The following is a 23,193-nucleotide window of genomic DNA, read 5'->3' on the forward strand; positions in this document are numbered from 1 at the left end:
TGTTTTTTGACAGCTGCAGAGCACTCTATTGTGTGTGTACCGGTTTATCCAACGAATCTTCTATGCTTGGGCATTTAGTTTCTAATATTTTGCAATTACAAATAATGCCATAATGGCCAAAACCGGTTTGGCTCAGTGGATAGAGCGTCGGCCTGCGGACTGAAAGGTCCCAGGTTCGATCCCGGTCAGGGGCATGTACCTGGGTTGCGGGCACATCCCCGGTGGGAGATGTGCAGGAGGCGGCTGATCGATGTTTCTCTCTCATCGATGTTTCTCTCTATCTCTCTTCCTTCCTCTCTGTAAAAAATCAATAAAATATATATTAAAAAAAAAAATAATGCCATAATGAACAAACTCATGCAAATGTATTTTTGAGGTGTATCTCCTAGGTAAATTCCTAGAGATGTGTTTGCTGGGTAAATAGACGTGGATGGAGTTTTGCTGTATACTGCCAAATTCTGCTTCACAGGTTGTACCATTTTGCATCCTCACCACCAATGTAAAAGAGTGCCTGTTTCCCACAGCTTTGCCAACAGAGTGTAGACTCAAGTTTTGAATTTTTGCTAATCTGTTGGGTGAGGAATTGTATCTCAGTGTAGTTTCTGTAAAATACATTTTTATTGATTTCAGAGGAAGGGTGAGAGAAAGAAACATCAGTGATGAGAATCATTGTTTGGCTGCCTCCTGCACACCCCCCACGGGGAATGGAGCCCGCAACCCGGGCATGTGCTCTGACCAGGAATTGAACCGCGACCTCCTGGTTCATAGGTTGATGCTCAATCACTGAGCCATGCCAGCCGAGCCACTTTCTCATCCTTTTACTTTACTTTACTTTAATATATTTTATTGATTTTTTACAGAGAGGAAGGGAGAGGGAGAAGGATACAGAGTTAGAAACATAGATTCAGCTGCCTCTTGCACACCCCCTACTGGGGATGTGCCCGCAACCAAGGTACATGCCCTTGCCCGAAATCGAACCTGGGACCCTTGAGTCCACAGGCCGATGCTCTATCTGCTAAGCCAAACCGGTTAGGGCTTCTCATCCTTTTAAAAGGTTTATTTTTCTTTAGCTTTGTGATTGCTTTGGGGGAGACATTTATCATCAGAAAGGCTTTAATTTACATTTTTGGACTTTTTGCAATAGTTCTGTATGTGTGTGGACTGCTATATACTCTAAATAATCTCATGGACAAGAATTCTTCGTTTGAGAGCCCTTATCTGTTTGTCCACCCTCTTCTGTGCAGTTTAAGGATTTGTTGGTGAGAGTGGGAAGATCAACATAAAGGGTGTCCCAAAATTCACACAAGAAGTAATTTTGATAGAAAACAGGTTTATAATTAAAAATTGTAATTTTTTTTTATTGATTCATAAAGTATATAGTATAGGGTTAGGTATGGAATAGCATATCGGATAAATGGCCTCCACGGCTTTGCTGGCACATACGCACCCTTTTGTTTAAATTTTCCATGACCGAAATGCGGCTGCTCAGGCAATAACAGTTAATGGTGCTCGCTATCGCGACATGATAATCCAGTATTTTGTTCCGTGGAGGCACAAAAAATTTAAAATTTTAATGATAAACTTGTGTTTTCTATCAAAATTACTTCTTGCATGAATTTTGGGACACCCTTTACCTTGTTTCTCTTTTCTGCCAGTCTCACACTTCATCCTTTTCCTTTCACTATCTCTTCATGTCTGTATCTCCCAATTCTCCCCCAGAAACACCACTTCTATGAGGCTCTTGTTCTTGGCCCCCCACATTATCAAACCTTTTCCTGAAATGAGGGGAATGATCTACCAAGTCCCAACCTGTGTTCAATAGTTTGCATTGTCACTTTTTCTTTCCCATAGATTCTGCCTGTGCTTCCTCTAAGTCTTCTATTCCATTCTGCTGATCCACTAAGTGATTTAACCTCATTCCACATTCTCAACACCCACAAGCTTATGGTGGTAGCAAGGTCCCTACTGCAAAAGTTGTTTTGTACTTATAGGCAATTTGTATTCTAGTAATGAAGGCATGAATCCTGTGTAGTTTTTATTTGTTCTACTTGATTTTATGGTTGTTTTGGGAGAGTGAGGGGCATATTTGTAATCAGGCTACTACCTTTGTTTCCTCAGCTGCTTTCTGCATGCCCCACACTGGGCATGTGCCCTGACTGGGAATGGAACCGTGAACTCCTGGTTCATAGGTCAATGCTCAACCACTGAGCCATGCCAGCCAATATGCTTTTTAAAATAGACAGATACGCCCTAGCCAGTTTGGCTCAGTAGATAGAGCGTTGGCCTGCAGACTGAAGGGTCCCAGGTTCGATTTCAGTCAAGGGCATGTACCTTGGTTGTGGGCACATGCCCAGTGGTGGGGAGGCAGCTGATCGATGTTTCTCTCATCGATGTTTCTAACTCTCTATCTCCTCCCCCTTCCTCTCTGTAAAAATAAAAAAATATATATATAAGGAGTACGCATATGATAGATCTGAATCTATGGTTAATAATAAAGTTTCCTGCCCTGGCCACTGTGGCTCAGTTGGTTGAGTGTTGTCCCATGCACTGGAGGGTTGCCAGTTCTATTCCTGGTCAGGGCTCATGCTCAGGTTGGGGGCTCAATCCCCAGCAGGGGGAGTGCAGGAGGCACCCGATCGATGTTTTGCTTTCACAGCAATGTTTCTCTCCCTTCCTCTCTCTCTAAAAATCAACTTAAAGAAATAATAAATTTCCTTTGTAAAACCTGAACTTCTATATTACTCTATAGTAGACAATTTCAAAATGATAGAAACGATACCTGACAGATAACATCTGTTATGATTTGAAATTTTCAGAGTAAGTCCTAAAGTAAATAAAAGGGTTTAAACATACTTTGTCAAAAGCGTTCAGCTCTATCATCTAATAGCTGAGCCTCAATTTTCTCTTTTGTAAAACAGAGAAATACCTACCTTATAGGGTTGAGGATGGAAAATACTGTACAAAAATTAAGTTACACACCACACGTCATGATTTCATTAAACATAGCTATTTAGCAAAATTTACACTTATAAAGAAAAATAAAACCTATACCAAACCTTCATAAACTATTAATTAGCAGCTAAATGAGCCAACGAATACTTCTAGTTACCCCTATCCAGTTGACAGCAAATCCCTCTGATTTGCCTAGTTCATCCTATTTGTTATTCTCTGTTGCTAACCTTTTCCTCAAATTTGAACAAAAGCCTTCAGATCTCTCCATTTTCTCCAAGATAATCAAACCAGGGTAAAATTTAGTTTCTATATTTTACTTCTTTCAGATCTTGATTTTGAAAAGAGATTCGATTTAGAACAAAACTTTGTGTCCCTTTTAAAGGAATTTTAGAAATCACATGATTAAAGAATAAGCAAATGACTTGCAAAGTAGCAGCTGCTGTCAAGGGGCTTCTGCAGTTTGAAAAAATATTCTAAAAATTACCATTTTTTTGTCACAATATTTATTTTGAAATTCCAAATAATACTAAAATAAGAATGTGTTTTTAAATATATATATATATGTATTAAAAGAAGGTGTAAGTAAAAAATTAAACACTGACCTAGACTTTTGTGGAACATAAAACTGTAACCTTCCACTATTTTGCTGTGCTTTACTAAAAAATACAGATGGCACAGCTCTGATATAGCTTTAACAACTTGATTATAAATTGCTTTCAAAAGTAATTTATTTGGATTTTCCATATCCTTTAATGAGTTGCAAATATATTAACAAAAGACTCCCCCCCCCCCCCAAGACTGTACAATTTCTGAAATAAATCAGGAAAAGCAAAAAGAAGACACAAAATTACATTGTTTCAATGCAAATAGAACACACACATCACACCCACACTTGCATTTTCCCAGGTTTTCACAAAGAAAATGGGTCACTATATTTCTCAGTGAAGATCCATACTATACTCTGGCTAATCAGAGACTTCCAAACTTTTTTCTTCAAAAAGAGCATTTTTAATAGACTAAATACTGGTTATCACTGAGTTTTTGTTTAAGGTACAACAGCAGCATGGTTCAAATATTACTTGCAGTTCTTGGGAAAAAAATTTTTTTTAAAGTAATGAAATACAGAAAATGTAGGGACCACCTTTCATTATTTTGAGTACCATTGTTCTCTTGAAAAATTATTTTCACCTTTTAAAATCCCAGAATTAAGAACCATTTCCAAGGGTGAAAAATATCCAATGCCACAACATAACTTCTGAACAAAAGTATGTGTGTGTGTATATATATATGTATATGTGTGAAAAGCTTAGAGAGAAAAAAAATGTTGAAGTACTTAGTATTTTTTAATTTCCTTCAAAGTAACTTCTGAAATTCGAAGCAAACATTTTGCTTGGTCAAAATGTGCGCTTTGTTCTGGTTGTTTGATCACCATTTCATGCGGGGGTGAAGTAGAAGCCAGAAACAGTTACTAGGTGGGTAATAAGGCTTCAAATACCTAAATGACTTTGAAAGTAAGTATGAGGAAAAATAAAATCAGGCCAAGCTTGGGCTGAGTGTCCTCAGGCAACTATTGCCATGTGTGCCTTCCATGACGATCCTTTTATTCTTGTCTCAAAATTAGTACCAGAAAGACTCAGACTCACCTCTGGCACAGGACATAAATTCCTACTACCAAAAGATAACTAATTAAATGTCAGCAAATTATTTTCTGAGCTTACTTTTCACTAGGTTTTATAACATGGAATTCAGGTTGGAGCTTTCTAAGAAACTGGTATTTGATGTTATACAGCTGGCTTTTGATTTGCCAATTAAAAAGGGTAAAAGGATATAAAGTTAAATATTACAGAACTAAAGGATAATGAAACAGAATATTTATTAGATTCAAGTGCTGGCCTTTGGAATTTTTAATGATCATTTACTCCCAACCTTTCCTTTTTCTTATAAATTGATTTTTAAGCAGCACATATACATAGACTTAGGTAGGAAATTTTGTTAAATACCTTTCTGGCACCCAATACCAAACTGAGACTCCAACTTGAATTATTTTATAATAGTATCTAATCCACATTTAAATGAGTAGATTAAGTAAATGACAGGAAATTACTGAGTCTGCAGATTAAATTTTTTTCACATCTTCTGTAATCTACCTCATTTTCACAGCTTGACTAATACAGGTAACCAGTAGATAAGTTTGTCCTTCATCAAATAATCCAAAATAATAACTGTAGGCCTGTCATTCATAGGAAACTATAATTTGTTATACTCTGCATTGGCACTTAATAAAATGTTAACAACTAAGGTTTCTCTAAAAATTTCAATACATTACAATAAAGGAGATACACAATTTAAGACTTTTAAATCTGTTACTGTGAAATTCCAATAATTCCCATTTTATTACACATAATTAGGTCTTTAAAACTGTGGCCATTGCCCAAAGACACCAACCTATATTATGACAAACTCAGGAGAGAACACATCTCCTTCATAAGAACTTTTTTTTCCAGCTAAAAATTTCTAATATCCTAAACCCAACCACTCTCAGTCAATGTTTGGTGATTCACATTACTGAAAATAATTTGAAGCAGAGAGAACCGAAAAGAATGGAAATGACCTCAACCAAAGGTGAGTATACATTCTTGCACCCTGCTTAAACACTTAGAAAAATCAAAGGGATACTGTCTTGAACAAATACAGATTCAAGATTATGGTACAATTCTGACTGTATTAAGGCTTTCACTATTGTGATCTCTTAAAGTCTCTCTACTTTAGTGTTCTCATTTTTATTCCTATGGTGAACTTAAATGGTTACTAAGGGTCTTGTTTTGGCTTTTCAGTGGGCAACCACTCTATCATCTCTGAATGTTAAAGGTGATCCCACAAAGCTCAGAGAAGAGGCAATATGGTAAGGACCAACTTTAAAGTTTGCGATACCGACAACAATGATCAACACTTTGATGCAAGATGAATAAATTAAATTTCTTGGTTAGACATTAAAGCATTCTTGCCAAGAGTAAGTGTACACTGTATGGAGGGATATTTGATTCCTAAATATGAGTCCCAATATGTCCATTACATTTGCTTATGGGAGACACTGCAAGTTTAAGGTAATTTACATTCCTTGGCAATCAAGTTATTCTGTTATAGGCAATGTCTTTTATTGTTCCATCTGGCACTTTCTAACACCATTCTTGAAGAACCTAGAAATGAAGGTCAGTCACTCTGTTTATCAGGAACAGAACCAAATAAAACAAAATTCTGGAAAAATGACCAAGAAAGTCTGGTTCATCACTATTTTCCATATCTAATGGTTCCTTCAGATAAAACATAACTCTTCCTTCCATGATAGTTTTCCAGCAAAGGGAGATTAAAGAAAAAAGAAAGTTCCCCACCCTACCCCTTAAATTGTCATTCATACTGGTGAAGGAGCCAGTCTTGTTAGCAGCTAAATATTGCACTGCCTTTCATTCTGTGTACAGTCAGGGTCCAATGAAAGTGGCATACTCATGGTGTAAGTCATGGATGATGACACTGCCGGCTCAAGAGTGAAGACTCAGTATATGGAAGGACAAGAAACATGTCAGCACTAATCACACGTCCAGTTGTAAAAGTCTGATTTGCAGAAGTTAAAATTCATCACTTTCAGCTGCATGAAGTTGTGTGTCGTCCGCATCTGTCATGCTGCTCTCCTGGGATTCATCAGTTCCCACTTAAAAAAATAAAACAAAAAGTCTATAGTAAGGTGTCTGACAAATATTTCTTGTTGTTCATGAAAACAAGAAAAACTACTGTAACTCAGAGATATGAGACTTTAAAGGTCCTTAAAAATCCCAGTATCCTTTTAAAAAAAAGGATCCCGATATCCTTTAATAAGATACAATTCAAGCTCCTTATTTTACAGCAAAGTCTGAGATTAGTTAATTGCATTTAACCTTTAGTTAGAGTTTTACTAGTAAATACTAAAACTACCTCTCCCTAAGGAATTCCTCATTCTTATCCTAGGAATTAGAACTAGTTTTCTGAGGCATTAAAAAAAGATTAACAGCCAAAACCGGTTTGGCTCAGTGGATAGAGCGTCGGCCTGCGGACTGAAAGGGCCCGGTTCGATTCCGGTCCAGGGCATGTACCTTGGTTGCGGGCACATCCCCAGTGGGGGGTGTGCAGGAGGCAGCTGATTGCTATTTCTCTCTCATCGATGTTTCTCACTTGTTATCTCTCTCCCTTCCTCTCTGTAAAAACTCAATAAAATATATTAAAAAAAAAAAAGATTAACAGCCAAATCCGGTTTGGCTCAGTGGATAGAGCGTCGGCCTGCGGACTGAAAGGGCCCGGTTCGATTCCGGTCCAGGGCATGTACCTTGGTTGCGGGCACATCCCCAGTGGGGGGTGTGCAGGAGGCAGCTGATTGCTATTTCTCTCTCATCGATGTTTCTCACTTGTTATCTCTCTCCCTTCCTCTCTGTAAAAACTCAATAAAATATATTAAAAAAAAAAAAGATTAACAGCCAAATCCGGTTTGGCTCAGTGGATAGAGCGTCGGCCTGCGGACTGAAAGGGCCCGGTTCGATTCCGGTCCAGGGCATGTACCTTGGTTGCGGGCACATCCCCAGTGGGGGGTGTGCAGGAGGCAGCTGATTGCTATTTCTCTCTCATCGATGTTTCTCACTTGTTATCTCTCTCCCTTCCTCTCTGTAAAAACTCAATAAAATATATTAAAAAAAAAAAAGATTAACAGCCAAATCCGGTTTGGCTCAGTGGATAGAGCGTCGGCCTGCGGACTGAAAGGGCCCGGTTCGATTCCGGTCCAGGGCATGTACCTTGGTTGCGGGCACATCCCCAGTGGGGGGTGTGCAGGAGGCAGCTGATTGCTATTTCTCTCTCATCGATGTTTCTCACTTGTTATCTCTCTCCCTTCCTCTCTGTAAAAACTCAATAAAATATATTAAAAAAAAAAAAGATTAACATTTCCTTCACTTTGGGGTTAGTCCCTGCTAGTCCACAGAAATATAAAATTTAAAATTCAGTTTTAAAAGGGTTATTGGGATTATAGAAATTATAATTTTAATCAAAGCCTTTCACCAAGTTTTTTGGAACAAAGGCATCTTAGTTCATCTCATCAGAAGTCACTCAATTTTCTTATTAAAGAATGTTGACACATTAAGTCTTGGTTCTTCACTGGTTATTTTAAGATATACATTCTGCCAAAACCGGTTTGGCTCAGTGGATAGAGCGTCGGCCTGCGGACTGAAGGGTCCCAGGTTTGATTCCGGTCAAGGGCATGTACCTGGGTTGCGGCCACATCCCCAGTGGGAGATGTGCAGGAGGCAGCTGATTGCTATTTCTCTCTCATCGATGTTTCTAACTTGTTATCTCTCTCCCTTCCTCTCTGTAAAAAAAAAAAAAAAAAGATATACATTCAATTTAGGGATAGAGTATTTACTGCCTTAAACTATAATTCTTTTGTTCCCTCCTCTTTTCTTGACCTGGATTTTGAATTTGCCAGAGCTACCCAGAATTTGAATAGCCACTACTAAAGGTCTGTCGATGACAGGCATTAGTTACATATTACAATATAAACTGGGGCCCAGGTCAAAATAAGCAATGAAAGTAGTTATCTGACTCCATATGTACTTTCTTATTTTATCATCCTGTCCAATTTCCCTAAAATTCCATTTAGTACAAAGAATACACCATAGTTAGAAAAATAAAATTAAAGAAACATCTTAACTCTGATGTGGTGTTTCACTGGTTCTCTGGTTGAGTAACTGTAAACAACCTAATTCATATGGACAATACTCACTGATCTGTTCTTCTTGGGTTATTGGCTCCTCATCATCTGGAAGGTAACGCTTATCAATTGCCTCTTTAATCTGGTTATTGGCTCCTTTAGGATCTAAATCCATAGCCCAAGAGAAATTCATCAGGGCGAGGTGTGTCTGACCTAACTTCTTGTAAACCTAAAAATAAACAGCAGCACTACATTTTTCATTAAGTTATGAGCTTCAACTGTAAAATCCTAAAAATTTATAATTTAAATTAGGCTCCGAATTTATATACTATAAACCCATTCTGATGACTAGGACATTTAAATCCTATAGAAGAAAGAACTCATGTCAACTTTTGAGTTCCTTTTAATATATTCAGATATTACTTTTAGAATTCCTTGCCTATATCTCTTAGATAGTGAGATTCCAATAAAATCTTGCTCTAAATGGAACAATGACAATGGAAAAAAAAACAGACGATAAAAGCTTGATTAGCATTCATTTATACTGGTTTTTAAAAGAAGTTATTTCAACTCTCAACATCTACCCATTGTTACCAACTACCTTAATTAACTGGCATCTGGAAGCCCAGTCTGTACTGTCATGAATTTTCTTCTTCTGGTAAGTGTCTTATTGATAATTGGAAACTCAGGGCTTTCTGTAAGGTAGTCTCAAGTTATGAATTCATTACTGGTCATTGGCTACAAGTGCTAATAAACTTCCAAAGCAATAGTAGCGTTAGAATTATGGGATGTGTGTACTTGCCCGTTCATTGGGATATTATCTTTTTAAATGTTAAAACTAAATCCATTCTTTATTCCCAGAGCATTTAGTTCAGAACTCTAGTTGAATTTGCTCCATAGATGTTACACAATAAGCATTATATTTATTCTCCAAAAGTTAATACTTGTTATCAAAGCCACAGTAGGACCATGGCCCCAATCTTTACCTTTCCTATTAAGAAGTACACAAGGGATTCTTTGGGAACAATTTGTTTCAATTCTTCAAGTTCTTGTAAAGCAGACTGAAAAATGCAAAGGAAAACAACATCATCTTAACTAAAGCTTAACTTAAGCAATACAAACCCGAAGACTATTAAGACATATATCTCTTACCTTATATTTTTCATTTGCAAATAAAACTGAGGCTCTGTGAAATTTGCATAGAGGGTTCTTAGGATCAATAACAATGGCTTTGTTTAGCGTATCCAAAGCCTTCTCAGATTTTTTCAGTGCATGCTGAACCTGTAAGAAATAAAGATCCTAACTGATGTTTCCTTCCAATATATATATGGCTAATATGCAAAGTGTCCCCTTGGGAGTTCGACCAGGAGTTTGATCACTCGCTATGACATGCACTGACCAACAGGGGGCGGCACGAAACAAAGGAAAGCTGGGGCCAGCAGCTTGGGAAGGAAGCCCCTGGCCAGCAGCCGAAAGGCCCTGATCATCCCTGATCGCCAGCCAGGCCCAGGGACCCTGCCCATGCACAAATTTCGTGCACCGAGCCTCTAGTCCAGCCGTGGGCAAACTATGGCCCGGGGGCTGGATCCAGCCCGTTTGAAACGAATCATCTGTTTTCAGAGGTACATTATTGATTTCAGAGTGGGAGACTAAGAGAAATGAGATAGAAACATCAATGATGAGAGAATTATTGATTGGCTGCCTCCTGCAAACCCCCAACTGGGGATCAAGCCCACAATCCAGGCATGTGCCCTGACTGGGAATCGGACCATGACCTCCTGGTTCATAGGTCGATGCTCAATCACTGAGCCATGCTGGTTGGGCTCCTTCTAATATTTTTGAAGAAAAGTGCACTATTTAGCTAAATATTCACATTTCAACAGGTCTATTTAAGGTCCTAAGTATTAGGCTTTTTAAAACTGTTTAAAACCATTAGAAGATTTGGCTCTAAACCTTACTAAACTTGTTTCACTCAAAACTATTACATTTTTCTCTTTTTAGGAATTTATTAATTCTTCTGTCTTACATATTTGAAAACCATTGATCTGTAATACTAGGGAATAAATTATTTATTTTAAATAACTTAAAAAAACAAAACAAAACACCAAGCCTCACTATTCATTCATGAGTAGATACTTGTGTCGGCCTGCGGACTGAAGGGTCCTGGGTTCAATTCCTGTCAAGGGCACATGTCAGGGCTGCAGGCTCGATCCCCAGTTGGGGGAGTGCAAGAGGCAGCCAATCAATGATTCTCTCTCATCACGGATGTTTCTATCTCTCTCCCCCTCACCCTTCCTCTCTAAAATCAATTAAAAAAAAAAGTCCAATTTTACTAAAGGTTATCAAGAGATACTCAAATTTGATTTCCTCATGTTAAGTGTTGAAAATAATTTTTATGTCAATATAGAGTGTCTAACTATAAAAGTTATCATGTCAATTTTAAAGAAAAGTCCAAAGAACTAGAATTATTCCCCAAAATGAATAGTAAAATTCCAAAGAACATAATTTCCTCATACTGTATGCCCAGTTCCACAAAACCAAACTTGTTGAGAGAAAGATAAAGGGGTGGGGGAGGAAAAGACATAGGAGAAAGGATTGAGAGGGCAAGAACAAAAAGTTAAGGTATTGTACTTATAGAGAAACTAATAAATGAGATTTTAATAAACAAACATAGCCCTGACTGGTTTGGCTCAGTGGATAGAGCGTTGGCCGGCAGACTCAAGGGCCCCAGGTTCGATTCCGGTCAAGGGCATGTACCTTGGTTCAGGCACATCCCCAGTAGTGAGTGTGCAGGAGGCAGCTAATCAATGTTTCTCTCTCATCGTTGTTTTTAACCCTCTATCCATCTCCCTTCCTCTCTGTAAAAAATCAATAAAATATATATTAAAAAAACACACACAAAAAACCCCCAAACATACCTTCTCTCCTATCAAAATACAACTTGTCATCAGACACATTAAAAAAAAAAAAATATATATATATATAAACATAAAATTGGTGATCCACATTGCCTTATAAGAATTTTAGGCTAGCCGAAGCCGGTTTGGCTCCGTGGATAGAGCATCGGCCTGCGGACTGAAGGGTCCCGGGTTCGATTCCGGTCAGGGGCATGTACCTGGGTTGCGGGCACATCCCCAGTGGGAGATGTGCAGGAGGCGGCTGGTCGGTGTTTCTCTCTCATCGATGTTTCTGACTCTCTATCTCTCTCCCTTCCTCTCTGTAAAAAATCAATAAAATATATTTAAAAAAAAAAAGAATTTTAGGCTAAAACATAGGAAACCATTTGCCTTAGAATATTAATTACTTAATTTAGAGCTAAATATTAACATGAAAAAGTACTTTCAAAAATATGAAGTATCTAATGTGAGTCATAAGATCCCTATGAGGTAGGCAAGGTGGTATTATTTGCCATTCATAAAATAGAAGCTCAGAGAAATTAAGTGACTTGTCTAAGAGATAAGGATACACCAGTTATTTCTCTTTATGCCAAGAAAAACATAGTAGTTTTGGCTGTAAAAGAATCCAGGATATTGTTTCAAGAATAACAACAATAACAAAAAAGCCCTAATTCTTATTATAGCAATCAAGTCAATAAGAAACACATTTCAAAAGGGAGACTGATTGAACAATGTTTAGAAAGCTACTTACTACTCCAATGTGGCAAAGTAAAACTGAACTTTGAGGGTTGATATCAAGTGCTTTCTGGAAATGCATTTCTGCAAGGCTGAATTTTTCTTGCTTATAATAAATCATTCCTAAACCATACCTGAAAGTATAAAAGTATAATTTTAGGGATATAAACTGTGGTGGCTAATTTAGTTCAACTAATAAAAGAATTATGTATGGAATTTAATAAACCAGTAGAAAAACAATCAAAGCATTTTAGACAAGGCACTTTTACAAGTGATAACAATAAAATCAATCAATCAAATAAAACTATGACGATGTGAGGGGGAGGAGGGGTAAGAAACCACATCCTTAAACCATGTCCTTAAGCCAATCAAGATTTAATAGCTGCTTTGTAATGAGTGGTTATTATGTGTGTGCCAATAACTTTGTTAAATTCTTCACATAAATTATCTCATTTAATCCTAGGAGGAACCAAGGAAATTAGTACTGTTATCATTCACATTTTCAAGTAAGAAAACTGAGGCTTAGAAAAGTTAACTTGTCCAAAAAATATACCTAATAAGAATTCTAACCAGATTCTTTTTTGATTCTAAACCCTAAACTCCTTACAATGCTATTTCCATATTCTTAGTCCAAATATGTATGTATTTTATATAATTACAATATGCATAGTGTCATGTTCTGCTTCTCTCTTTCCACTTACTATATCAAAATCATGCTCCTATAGACTTCAAAATTATAATTTTTAATATAATAATAAAAGTATATAATTATAAAATTATAATTATATAATTTCATGCTCCTATAGACCTCAAAATTATAAATTTTAATGACTATGTAATGACATATTAAGTTGATATAGAGGTATTTCTCCTGAATTTTCAAAACATCAAATGATGGGGGGATAAGGACACATATGTAATACCTTAATCAATAAAGAAAAAAAAATCAAATGAACACAATGTGACTGATTTACATTAAGGAAACTCTCTTGACTATAACTAAATGATGATGATGGGGAATAAGCACCAAATGAATAAGAAGAAAATCATACTATATCTGCTTTTAGTGGCTTTGTTGATCACATAATGGTATTAGAGGTAAAGAAAGGGTATAAAAAGCTCTGTTCTTTTTTTTATAATTTTTAAAATATATTTTAAAAATTGGTTTCAGACAGGAAGGGAAAGGGAGAGAGATAGAAACATCAATGATGAGAGAGAATCATTGATTGGCTGCCTCCAGCACGCCCCCTACCAGAGATTGAGCCCGCAACCTGGGCATGTGTCCTTAACGGGAATCAAACCTGGGACCCTTCAGTCCACAGGCGGACGCTCTACCCACTAAACCAAACCGGCTAGGGCAAAAGCTCTGTTCTAATAATGGTGAAGGTGGGGATAAGAAAAGACTATTTACTTTGGAGTTTGAATAATAAAGGTCTGCCTCCCTAAACATTCCTTCTTTTTCCCAAATGAAACAATTATTTTTACAACATGATTTTTGATATGGTAATTTTTTTTAAGAATAAAATATAGCAGAACAGACACTACACATCTAAAAAAAACAACCAAGTCCTATTAAGAACTAAATTCTTAAAATATTAGAGAACTTTATATTTATATGAAGAAAAGTCAATGTTGGAAAGGCCTGACTATTTAATATACGAGCGGAAGCTAGCACTTATCAGGGCATCTTACAAGCAATATTGACTATTTAGAAATGAGATAAAATTCATTAAAAATATACATTAATCAAAAACTATTTTAGGAATCTAGTGCTTCTGATTTAGTGAGAAACAGAATAAAATTCAACTGCTATAATGATTAACCCAAAAGATAAAAAACACAAACATGTCTGACAAAAACTATCACAGAATTACAATACCAAAATAACACTTCTTGATATTTGAACTATGAAGTCAGTCAAGAAAAACACAACAAAACGTCAACAGTAAATATAGTGCTGAGGCAGAAATAAGAACAAACTCTCCCATGTTTTCTTCATTTGATAACAATATATGCCAGGTAGTAATTTCCTATTTGTCTACTTGTGTACAAGAACAAAAAAGTAAAACCTGCCCGGCCGGAGTGGCTCAGTGGTTGAGTGTTGACTTATGAGCTGGAAGGTCACAGTTCAATTCCCGATCAGGACATATGCTCGGGTTTGTGAGCTCGATCCCCAGTGTGGGGCATGCAGGAGGGAGCTGATAAATGATTCTCTCTCATCATTGATATATCTATCTCTTTCTCCCTCTCCCTTCTTCTCTGAAATCAATAAAAATATATTTTAATAAAAAAAGTAAAACCTGAGTTCTTAATAAACTCAATTAACTAAAACTAGTACTTAATAAACTAGAATACTACCAAAGATTAACAATTAGTATATAGTTTCAATGCTTATATTCTACTATCCAATGGATGAATTATACTATTTTTCTTCATTTTTCATCCTAATCACCATTTTAGTGTTCTAAAAAAAAAAAGTAACAAATCAAAGTAACAAAATCAATTATTTGCAAAAGTCTGATGGGAGAAAAGGTTGAAACTGCTGAGGATAAGGACCTAGTATTCTATTATGATTAGTTAATTGAAGAGTTTGTTAAAGGTATAAACTTCACACAAAAAACATTTTGGTTAGATGTTACCAACCAGTATGTACCACTCTTAAGTATTAGTAATCAAATTCATGACAACAGAGAGCTATCTAATAAGAAAAAATCACTAAGTATCAGCCCCATTAATAAGACATTGTCTTTGCACTTCATTAGCACTTACCATGCATTATAATGTCTAGGATTGACTCTGATAGCATTTCGAAAACAAGCTAATGCTTTGTCTAATTCTTCAGTTAAGACAAACTCATGCCCTAATAGAGTATAGGCATAAGCATAATTTGGATCAACCTGGATAGCTCTCTGGAAGAATTTAATTGCAATATCATGTTCCCGTTGCAAACTGAAACAGTTCCCTGCAGCACACCAGGCCTTAAAAATATGGAAAAAAAAAACACAAATGCACAATTAAATTTTTGTTTTATTTTTTCTAACAAACAAATCTATGGCTAAAATTAGAACAGAAAGATACAAACTGAACAGTTTTAACAGATATAGTCAATCCTCATTATTCATGGATTACATATTTGCAAAATTGCCTACTTGCTAAAATTTAAAAACCCAAACCAATAGTTGCAGTGCTTTAATGGACCCAAAATATGGGTTGCCCAACAAGTATATTCTCAGTTAAGGTAAAAAAAGGCAACTCTCTACCTTATTTTCACAGGTCAGTGACCAAAAGACAGAGACCATTGTGGGGTATGTGGGGGGGGGGAGGGGGGGGCAGTGTACGAAGGGTTCGGATTCTGGGACCAGATGGACAGTTTGAATCCCACCTCTGGCACCTGTTTGTATGGTGGCCTCAGAAAGGCACCTTAACACGTCTGCACCTCATTTTCTCTTTTGTAAAATAAACAGAATGTATCAGGCTGAGTTGTTTTTAGGATATAAGATTATAATCTATAATCAGGGTAGGAGCATGTGCACACATGTGCGCATGTGTTTATTTCTCCAAAGAGCAATGGTTCAGTATATGCTAACTCATTGTTCTTGAAGACTAGCCTATATAATAAAAGGCTAATATACATATTGTCCCCTCAACTGGGAGTTCAACCGGGCTGGCCAAACGCCCGCAACCCCTCCCCCCAACCAGACTCCACCTGTGCACGATTCATGCACCAGGACTCTAGTAGAACATAACTACCAAATATAATAGGAATTGACTTTTACATTCTAAGTTTAAATGTTATAAAATTACCACTAAATATTCTTGAGATACACTAAAATACAATTCTTACATGATTGTACCATGTAAATGAATTTATCTATGTCTTAAACTGAATTAAAATTACTATTTTCTTTCAATTTAAAATGACCAATATTCAATCTATTTAATTTCTGGTTAATGAACTCTAATCTTGGTGATAACAGCAATTTTAACACAGCCAAAACTCTATTGATCCTAAATGAAATACCTACTTTGTTATTTTCCTATTTAAGAATCTGTACCATCTATTTTAGGACTCTCTTCTTTTCTGAGTCCTGCCTATACAGAAGGGTATGGGTAATATTAAATGGCATTTGAATTATTTAGTTCATCTCAATTTTGTAAGGATGATTAAAAAAATAGTTAAAATAGCTAAATAAGCAAAGTGTTTCAGTAACATACCTCTGGTGAATTTTTATCCATGTCTGTTAAGTCTTTTGAAAGAACTGAAAGAGCAACATCCTTTTGAAGATGCCACAGTGTTGTAGAGTAGATCTCCATGCCTTCAACTCTATAATTCTCAATTCTTCTAACCTCTGAGAATATTCTTTCAGCCTGAAATACAAAAACTAGTAAGGGGAAAACAAGTTGACACAATTTACATATATATAGGAAGAGCACTGGGCACTCTTCTCATAAGAACTTCATGTTGCCTTGTTTTATGACTGTGTGAGTTAGTAATAACACAAGGCCAAACTAAGCAAATTTTCATGGCAGGTCAAATGTTGATGTAATCACATTCACACTTAACTTAGTTTTTATATACAAGTCATAGTAGAAACATGAATTCTGAAAAGAAAACTTAAGTTTCCACACACACAAAAAGATCTATTCAAAGTTACGATTTTAAAAGGACAAGTCAATTATTTTATTCTTAAAAACCACATTTCAAAGTTTTAATAATGGCTTTACAGAATAACTTTCCCTCAGGAAAGATGAGAGAAGAATGACTTCTGTAACAAAAAAATATCTATTTTTGTACTGACTTTTATTAAGAGGTTGAGTTGAAAACTTTAGAGGAAAAACAGGTTCTGGCATGTTAAGCATATACTATACCCACCAATGTCACATCTGCCAGAAATTGTCCCTATCTAGTAATTCTTTTTTCCTTTGTGGCACTCTCTTGACTTAGGGTCCATACTTAGCTATCAGATCAAATTATTTCCTCACCACACTCACAGCTCCCAGAGCTGTGCTCCTCTCCCCCTGGAGTTTGAGACTTTGGGGTATATAAAACCAATTAGTTCCTTCACTTATCAATTCAGTAAGTTCAAAATTCTGAAAGTCAAGTTTAGTTTAGAATTAAAGAATATATGGTCTGTTCTTAATGAAATTAAGAAGACATAATATAAGAAAATAATATTTCTAAAACCAGGAACTTAATTCTAAGAAATGGCCATGTATTATCTAGGATAGCTTGATAACTTGTAAATTCCCTGAAATCCCCTATAAGTTATACAGATACAATTTTTTGTATAAGACGACAGACCTAACTATCAGCCAAATATAGATTTTGGAAATGTTTGTTTTCAAATTTTCAGAATCTATTGTTTCTTCTGAAAAGTGACTGTGGCATAGACAAGAAAATATTTTAAAAATCGTAACTTTAAGTTGAAATAAAGCTTTCTTCAGTTAAATATCTAGGTGTATATCTGCTCTATAATTAGGGGAAACAGCACAATTAATGTATCTTAAAGTGCCCGTAAAACAATAAATTAGAAATAATTTTGAAAAGGGCTTGCCAAACACAACTTTTGCCTGTGTACCAGTAAAGGACCATAATCCAAACATGGATCTTCTAGCAATGAATAAGACTATCTACAGTTCTTTTTCTCTTTACTCCACAAAATTACACAAACAGGTAACTTCTGCATTTATTTTTTATCTGGAAGAACACTCCACCACTAGATCTTTATATGGCTCATAAAGGGAGGAGTAAAGTTCTTGCTCTGAGCACACTTTTTTTAAAAAGCACGATAAAATTCACTGTCCCTCAATATCCTTACCATGCTTCATTTTTTCTCTTCATATAACTTACTGCTATCCATCCTATATAATAAAAGGCTAATGTGCAAATCGACTGAATGGAGGAATGACCGGTTGCTATGATTTGCACTGACCACCAGGGGGCAGACACTCAAAGAAGGAGCTGCCCCCTGGTGGTCTGTATGCTCCCACAGGGGGAGCGCTGCTAAGCCAGAAGCCCAGAAGCTGGCCTCATGGCTGGGGAGCACAGCGGTGGTGGTGGCGGGAGCCTCTCCCACCTCTGCGGCAGCACTAAGGATTTCCGACTGACATCCACAGAGCGGGCCTACGCTGTCAGTTGAACATCTCCCAAGGGCTCCCGGGCTGCGAGAGGGCGCAGGCTGGGCTGAGGGACCCCTCGAGTACATGAATCTCGTGCACTGGGCCTCTAGTCTTTATATATTTATTGGCTTATAATCTACCTTTTATTAGAATTAGAATGTAAACTCTATGAAAGCAAGCAATTATCTGTCTAGCTCAGCCATGGGCAAACTACGGCCCGTGGGCTGGATCCGGCCCATTTGAAATGAATAAAACTATTGAAAAAAAAGACCGAACCCTTTTATGTAATGATTACTTTGAATTTATATTAGTTCACACAAACACTCCATCCATGCTTTTGTTCCGGCCCTCTGGTCCAGTTTAAGAACCCATTGTGGCCCTCGAGTCAAAAAGTTTGCCCACCCCTGGTCTAGCTGTATTATAGAATCTAGAAGACAGACTAGGACAGTGGTCGGCAAACTGCGGCTCGCGAGCCACATGCGGCTCTTTGGCCCCTTGAGTGTGGCTCTTCCACAAAATACCATGTGAGGGCGCGCACGTTCAGTGGAATTGAAACTTCGTGGCCCATGCACAGAAGTCGGTATTTTGTCTCTAAATAATGTCTATGAAAATTGAAGTTTTTGTTTTTTTGCATCCCACATAAACTTAAACCTAGTTTATTTGGCCTGTGTTAGCCTTTTGAGTTTGACATACTTAATATAGAGGTTTCTTAAAATTTTGTTTTTAAGTTTACTGGGTGAGGGAAGAAAATTTAAATGTCTTCCCTACTTTGGAAGTAGGGAAGACATTTAAATTACCATTACATTTTCTTTGGCTTTAGGTTAATCATCCTCTCCATTTCTAGTATAAAAAACTAAAAGCCTTGTGATAAAGACATTGTGTCCTTGATTACAATTTTCTTCATAGCATCCCTCAAGTTTATAAAACACTAGAGGCCCGGTGCACAAATTTGTGCACCAGTGGGTTCCTCGGCCTGGCCTGTGGGATTGGGCCAAAACTGACTCTCTGACATCCTCCCAGGGGTCACGGATTGCAAGAGGGGGCAAGTCAGGCCGAGGGACACTACTGGTGCACCATTGGGGTTGGGGAGGGACGTGGGAGGTTGGCCAGCTGGGGAGGGACAGTGGGAGGGCTCCAGGGCGTGTCCGGCTTGTCTCACTCAATCCTGATCGGCCGGACCCCAGCAGCAAGTTAACCCTCTGGTCAGAGCGTCTGCCCCTGGTGGTCAGTGCACATCATAGCGACTGGTCGACAGATTGACTGTCTGCCCCTGGTGGTCAGTGCCTGTCATAGTGAACAGTTGAGTGGCCTTAGCATATCATGGGCATATTACGCTTTGAGTGGTCGAACGGCCAACTGGTCAACTGGACACTTAGCATATCAGGCTTTTATTATATAGGATATGAAATGCCAAATATTCATCCCAGTAAAAACTCTGAATATACGCCGAGACCGGTTTGGCTCAGTGGATAGAGCTAAAATATATTTTAAAAAAAAACAAAAAAAAAACCTCTGAATATAGTAGAAAGAATTTTTACTAGAAATATCTAGTGCATGGTAAATATACTGTATATTTTCAGATTCAACTGACTACAAATGTTCCAAATAAGAATGTATGCCCCCCCGACCCCTCCAAAAAAGAATATATGAGCCCTGGCCAGTGTGGCTAAGTTGGTTGGTTGGGACAACATTCTGTACACTTAAAGGTTGCCGGTTCAATTCCCAGTCAGGGCACATACTGAGGTTGTGTTCAATCCCCAGTCAGGGCAAGTACGGGAGGCAAGCAATGGATGTTTCTATCGCATCAATGTCACTCTCTCTCCTCTCTCTCTACCTCCCCGCCTCCTCTCTCTCTCAAATCAATAAAAATATTCTTGCCCTGACCGGTATGGCTCAGTGGATAGAGCGTCGGCCTGTGGACTGAAGGGTCCCAGGTTCGATTCCAGTCAAGGGCATGTACCTTGGTTGCGGGCACATCCCCGTGGGGGGTGTGTAGGAGGCAGCTGATCGATGTTTCTCTCTCATCGATGTTTCTAACTCTCTATCCCTCTCCCTTCCTCTCTGTAAAAAAATCAATAAAATATATTTAAAAAAAATTCTCGGGTGAGGATTAAAAGAAAAATGTATGGATGACTTGGGTTGTTCTCTACAAATCTACTTCAAGTAATCCTAAAGAATTTAAATCACTCACCCTTAACACAAGAAAGAACTATATTTATAAATTACAAATAATGAGAAAATATAGACATTACATAATAAATATTGACCTTTTAGATCTAGCCTTGCCAAGCATAGGCATTAATTACATTTCAGTTATGTGTAAAAAGGCATATATAACTGTTTTCTATACTTACTTGCATGTACTCTGAAAGTTCAAAATAGGCCCTTCCAATTTGGCACAGTACCCAACCAGTATTGTAGTGATGAGAAGGTAGGTGGCTCAAGATATTTATAGCTTCTTTGCAGTTGTATGAACACAAAGCTAAATAACCTTTCCCCATTTCACGAAGAAGGCTCATCAAACCTTCTAGGAGAAAACAATGTAGTAAACAAAGGAGAAAAGACAATAAAACAACTTGGATTTTCTAGAAAGACTAATTAAAAAATTACCATTAAAAATTCCAACATCTATTTAGATAAAATGAAAGATACTTTAGTGAACATAAAAAAACTTACTTAAAATAGTGAATAAAATACAAAGAAGATATTTAGCATTTAAAACAGACCTGCTGCTGCTTTCTGTAGATTAAATGCCTGGATCTGAGGTGTGATTGTGGAGATTTTGCCTTCTGAAATGATGGAAGAGTCCAATTTTGTAATTTCCAGGCTATCATTTATGTTAGGTTGAGTTATTCCTCCTTTATTAGTTTTACTTTTCGTTTTTCTGTTTGGGATTTTAGGTGGAAACTTCATTTTTAATTTTTTGCTATTCTCCTGTAAAAAGCAGGAAACCCCCACACTTGTTACACTCAGGTATTTTAGACATTCCCCGAACGCTTTCTCAAATACTAGATAAAAATAAATGTACAATCTAGTGTATAATATTGATTGATGTATATTTTTCTCAGAAAAAATTTATAAAGATAAGTCTTTCAAGTCATTTAATTTTAAATAATTCTGAAAATAAGTCATATTAACCAGTGTTTAAGATAAATTAGCATTAAATGTTGCTCTTTTCTGAAATATCATTTTCATTTATTATTTAAAAAGAAACGTAGATGCAATACTATTTAATTGTCTCAGAGCATCATAATTAATATCATAAAACTATTGAACTGAATGTCAAAGATTATCCATAATATTTGTCAATGGACCAAGGAAACTTACCAAAGACATAATGAGACTCTTTAATTGTGCAAAGAAATGTGTAAAGAAAATTTCCATTTACTCTTCCCCCAATTCTCACCATTGACAACATCTGACATAACCATAGTACATCATCAAATCTAGGAAACTGGAGTTGGTATAATACTATCATCTAAACTACAGACCTTATTTGAATTTCATCAGTTTTTTACATGCATTTTTTTGGGGGAAGGGTGGATGTGCATGGTTCTATGAATTTTAGAATATGTATAGACTTGTATAATCCACTGCCACATAAAAAAGCAGAATATTCCATCAACACAAAGAAATTCCCTTGTGCTATGCTTTAAAAGTCATACCTTCCCCCAGTTCTAACTCCTAAAAACCACTGATCAGTTTTCCAACACAATTTTGTCATTTCAACTAAATTATAAAATAGTTAATAAAGGACCAAGGAAATTTACAAATGTTATATAGATGGCTCCCCAAATTAAAAAATTTTTACAGTCAATTTATTTATTAGAAATTGAGTCATCAATGAACAGAAATTTTAGAGAGGGAAGCATTACCTTGGTTGTAGAGCTGTCACTAGTAAAAAGTCGTGAACTTCTTCGAGGCAGTGCATTTGGGGGAGATGTGATAGTGGGGCTCAATACCTGAGGTGTTGTACTAAAAAAATATATAAAAATAGACATTTTTAAAAAAACTCAGTTTATGACCATAAACTGTTGCTTCCATTCAGGTATTTTAAAAAATAAACATTCAACATGTTTGCACTCTAAAGTTGATGAGTTGGTTAGTCCTTTTCACATCCCTCTATGAAAACTCAGATTTAAATACTATTTGTGTTACCATAAAATAATGATTATACAGATCTTTGCTCTATCTGAAATTGCCAACTTAAACTTAAAACAATCCACATAAAAATTCTGGGTCAATAAAAGGTAAACATACCTATAAACCAATTATCTCTAGCCCTCATTTGCAATGATAGCAAATTAGAGAAAAAGGTAAAGATAATTGGCAATGGATAGTTTATTTTTTTTATTTTTTTTTTTTAAATATATTTTATTGAGTTTTTACAGAGAGGAAAGGAGAGAGATAGAGAGTTAGAAACATCGCTGAGAGAGAAACATCGACCAGCTGCCTCCTGCACACTCCCCACTGGGGATGTGCCCGCAACCAAGGTACATGCCCTTGACCAGAATCGAACCTGGGACCTTTCAGTCCGCAGGCCGACGCTCTATCCACTGAGCCAAACCGGTTTCGGCGGCAATGGATAGTTTAAATGTAGGGACACTTCCCAACAAATACCACCAGAACAACTTATACTTGAGAAGTATTTCCCTATAAATTCAAACACCACATCAAGATTTATAGGACAAAAGAAATCTAATAATCTCTTGGGTACATTTTTTACTTTAACCCCTTCCCCAACAATTTTTTGTTAAAAACGTT

At 36.8% G+C, this 23,193-nt stretch overlaps 1 protein-coding gene across 4 annotated transcripts in view; it reads right to left on the reverse strand.

Annotated features, from left to right (window-relative positions):
• Nucleotides 1–3,662: 3,662 nt before the first annotated feature.
• The window catches only part of CDC27 (cell division cycle 27), a 51,382-nt gene continuing 31,851 nt past the window's right edge, over nucleotides 3,663–23,193 (reverse strand). For 2 of the 4 annotated variants that reach the window (XM_006770266.2, XM_006770268.2), the window contains exons 10-19: nucleotides 22,305–22,404; nucleotides 21,156–21,363; nucleotides 20,784–20,953; nucleotides 16,525–16,677; nucleotides 15,079–15,287; nucleotides 12,326–12,443; nucleotides 9,830–9,958; nucleotides 9,664–9,738; nucleotides 8,750–8,906; nucleotides 3,663–6,658 (exon numbers count right to left, since the gene is read on the reverse strand). In XM_006770266.2, the coding sequence (XP_006770329.1) occupies nucleotides 6,576–6,658; nucleotides 8,750–8,906; nucleotides 9,664–9,738; nucleotides 9,830–9,958; nucleotides 12,326–12,443; nucleotides 15,079–15,287; nucleotides 16,525–16,677; nucleotides 20,784–20,953; nucleotides 21,156–21,363; nucleotides 22,305–22,404 (1,402 nt within the window). In that variant the 3' untranslated portion in view covers nucleotides 3,663–6,575. Of the gene's footprint in view, nucleotides 6,659–8,749; nucleotides 8,907–9,663; nucleotides 9,739–9,829; nucleotides 9,959–12,325; nucleotides 12,444–15,078; nucleotides 15,288–16,524; nucleotides 16,678–20,783; nucleotides 20,957–21,155; nucleotides 21,364–22,304; nucleotides 22,405–23,193 lie in introns of all 4 variants that reach the window. The other 2 variants (XM_006770265.2, XM_006770267.2) reach the window with 1 other exon arrangement.

Source organism: Myotis davidii, unplaced genomic scaffold (genome assembly GCF_000327345.1).
Source record: "Myotis davidii unplaced genomic scaffold, ASM32734v1 scaffold684, whole genome shotgun sequence".
Classification (NCBI taxonomy): domain Eukaryota; kingdom Metazoa; phylum Chordata; class Mammalia; order Chiroptera; family Vespertilionidae; genus Myotis; species Myotis davidii.